At 41.1% G+C, this 3,088-nt stretch overlaps 2 protein-coding genes across 3 annotated transcripts in view; both read right to left on the bottom strand.

The window, feature by feature from the left end:
- LOC112067504 (bifunctional methylenetetrahydrofolate dehydrogenase/cyclohydrolase, mitochondrial-like) overlaps positions 1 to 94 on the bottom strand; it is a 5,308-nt gene extending 5,214 nt beyond the window's left edge. The window contains exon 1 of the mRNA XM_024133502.2: positions 29 to 94. Within this exon, the coding sequence (XP_023989270.1) occupies positions 29 to 94 (66 nt within the window). The remainder of the gene's footprint in view (positions 1 to 28) is intronic.
- MTHFD2 (methylenetetrahydrofolate dehydrogenase (NADP+ dependent) 2, methenyltetrahydrofolate cyclohydrolase) overlaps positions 1 to 3,088 on the bottom strand; it is a 23,695-nt gene that overhangs the window by 5,574 nt on the left and 15,033 nt on the right. Inside the window, exons 3-6 of one of the 2 annotated variants that reach the window (XM_055089269.1) lie at positions 2,665 to 2,788; positions 1,910 to 2,062; positions 1,392 to 1,499; positions 170 to 544 (exon numbers count right to left, since the gene is read on the bottom strand). In XM_055089269.1, coding sequence (XP_054945244.1) covers positions 170 to 544; positions 1,392 to 1,499; positions 1,910 to 2,062; positions 2,665 to 2,788 — 760 coding nt within the window. Of the gene's footprint in view, positions 1 to 8; positions 545 to 1,391; positions 1,500 to 1,909; positions 2,063 to 2,664; positions 2,789 to 3,088 lie in introns of those variants that run through there. The other variant, XM_055089268.1, reaches the window with a different exon arrangement.

Here is a 3,088-nt window from a genome sequence, read left to right as displayed (position 1 = left end):
CTGCAGGGCTATGTGTGCAAACACCCACCCATTTAAGCTTACAAATAAATAGAAAGCATTGTTTTAAACCATTTAAGTAGAATAAATATTGCATTTCTATTGGCCTGGTTTTCCTCGTGAACTAGCTTGGAGTGCTGTTCATGACACAGAAGACACAATAGTTAATTACTTGCTACTCCAAGCTCCTTAGACTTCAGTACTTCCCGCTCTTCAAGCCTCAGCACTTTTTTTGCAGCAATAATGGTATTCTTCATTAGCATTGCCACCGTCATGGGACCAACACCCCGAGGGACTGGAGTGATGTAACCGGCTTTCTTCCTGACTCCTTCAAAATCCACATCTCCAACCAACTTGGGTTTAGCAGTTATGGGATTTTGAATTCTATTTATTCCCACATCAATGACAGGTGCTCCTTCCTTAATCGTATCTGCTGTGATCAGATTTGGAATGCCTGCAGCGGAGACCACAATATCTGCAAGAGCTGTATGTTTCTTCAGCTGCTCCTTGGGAGTATATCGATGAGATATTGTGACAGTGGCATCACCTATGAGTTAAAAAATATTTCTGAATCAAAGCTGGGATTGGATGAGATCTCAGCTAGGCAAACCATGCCAGAAATTCAACATCTCTGAAAAAATAATTGACAGTTCCTGTGCCCTACTTTCTGGGCAGCCAATTGTCCTTTTTTTAAAAAAAAACAAATACTCAATTTCTTGTAACTTTTACCTGTTGGTCCTAGCTCTACCCTTTGGAGCCATACATCTTTAGATTTATTCCTTATGCTACTTAACAGCCTTTCTAAACAAAATATCACTAGAATTACTCAAGGATTTTTCTTAAAAGTGTGCTGAAAGATACCTGGAAATATTTAGTTTTGACATTATTTCTGCTATAATCATGTATAGTCATATTATGATAATCACATTAACTCTGATTTGAAGCTTTTTCTCAAATTGATAGAACTTGACACAATGATGACACATTACAGTAATATCAATTCAATCCTTTGCATTGGTCTAAGATTTTTTTCTACCAAGTGGCACAGAACAGGACACTAACTCTGAATAAGTTCTACTTCTTAGCTCCAACTATCAAAGCCATAACTGGACATTCTAATTGTCTACAACCATGCTTATACGCAAAACCCAAATTTCGGAGGCATATCTCTCTCTGAACGAGCTCCACACCAGTGAATATAAATGAACTTTCAAGTGACACTGAGTACAGCTTCTCCTACAACGACTACTCCCCAAGTACCTATTAACAAAATTACAAAAAGCACAAAGTTTAACAAAGTTAACACTTCCAAACATCCACAGGGCAGTCTCTCAAGCGTCTCTCGTCTCCCGTAAGGGAGAAGAGGACTCATCCCTGGGAGCAAAACCCTTTACCTCCGGGGCGTTCGTGCGCCCCGTCCGTGTGCAGCAGCACTGCAATGGGCATTCCAACGTTTTTTGACCTTCCAGCCACAAGCACGTTCCTCCCCAGGGTTGGGATACCTATGAAAAATAAATGTATTTGCGTTTAAGATAGTGCCTGATTATCTTAGAAAGGGCACCTAAGGAGAAGGAAGGCTGATGGCCTAGGATGTGACTCTAATTGTGATAATGCAGGAATTCACTAAGCTTATTGCCTCATCAGTCAACTGGACTATCACTCGCTACCCACAGCGAAAGCTAAAAGGAAACCTTTTATAAGCTGCAAAATGTTATGAGACTGCCACTGTTAAAGCTTAAGTTTCCCTCAGAGGTTTCTGGATTAAACAGCAAAAACAGTTGTAGGCAACTGCTAAAGGAGTTAGGCTCTGGGGAGCAGGACTAGAGGCTGTGGGGTGGGAGTTTCCACCCTTTGCATGAATTTTTACCATTTGTAAGTACTGCCTTGATAATACGGAGATGGATATACCTACCAGTTCGCTTAATTATTTCCCACACACCCCATGGAGTAGCTGGTAACATGGAATTCTGGTCCAGACACATTCGCCCTACGTTAATTACATGAAAGCCATCAACATCTTTGTCGGGAGAAACAGCATTGCAGATCTTTCTCTCATCAATGTGCTCTGAAAAAGAAATCAGAGTGGTGGTCTTAAGTCACTGTTACGTAATTAGCACTGCTTGACTCCAGCTTACCTGGTTTGCCACAAAAACCTATTCTGCTTTTACAGCTCGCCCCCACGACTTATTTCTTCATCTGCATATAAGGAACACACATCGAGCAGAGCCAAGCGCCAAGATCAAAGCCAGTGTCCTGTTGTACAACTGCTTCCTTCCACTGTCCTTTGCTTTAAGATCTCAATACCAAATCAAGGGGTAATCGGTATTCTGAGTAGGTCTGTCCCATATCTAATAATATACTCACTCTCCTGAGTTTACCTCCCCCTTATGTCAAATCCACACAAGGGGCCAGTTGTATAAAGTAAACAAGCCTCTCCATTCCTCAGAAATCATTTAAAATATTTATTTATTTGGCTGCACCGCGTCTTAGTTGCAGCACGCGGGATCTTCCTTGCAGCATGCGCGATCTTTAGTTGCGGCATGCGGGATCTAGTTCCCTGACCAGGGATCGAAGCCAGGTCCCCTGCATTGGGAGCACAGAGCCTTACTCCCTGGACCACCAGGGAAATCCCCAGAAATCATTTAAATGGTGGTGTCCAAATCTCACCTGGAAGAGGCAGCTGAACAAGGAGGCCATCTACATTATCATCATTATTTAGTTTATTGATTAAATTCAACAGTTCTTCCTCTGAAATTGAAGCTGGTTTCACAATTGTCTCACTGTTGATTCCTATAAGAAAATTTCAAGATAAAAAAAAAAGAGGCATTTATTGAGACAATGCTACGTTGCCTGCCACGCTACCAGCGAGGCTTTTTATCATCATACCCACCCTGGTAGCTGGAAAGCTTGAATCGGCTCACGAGTAACCTTAAGTAACTTCCCAAATACAAACACTAAAGAATACTAGCTTGATACTTTCTTTTCTTTTCTTTTCTTTTCTAACATCTTTATCGGAGTATAATTGCTTTACAATGGTGTGTTAGTTTCTGCTTTATAACAAAGTGAATCAGCTATACATATACATATACAT

The sequence above is a fragment of the Physeter macrocephalus genome, chromosome 12 (assembly GCF_002837175.3).
Source record: "Physeter macrocephalus isolate SW-GA chromosome 12, ASM283717v5, whole genome shotgun sequence".
Classification (NCBI taxonomy): domain Eukaryota; kingdom Metazoa; phylum Chordata; class Mammalia; order Artiodactyla; family Physeteridae; genus Physeter; species Physeter macrocephalus.
Note: the sequence above shows the minus strand (reverse complement) of the source record. Positions and strands in the feature narration are given on the sequence as shown.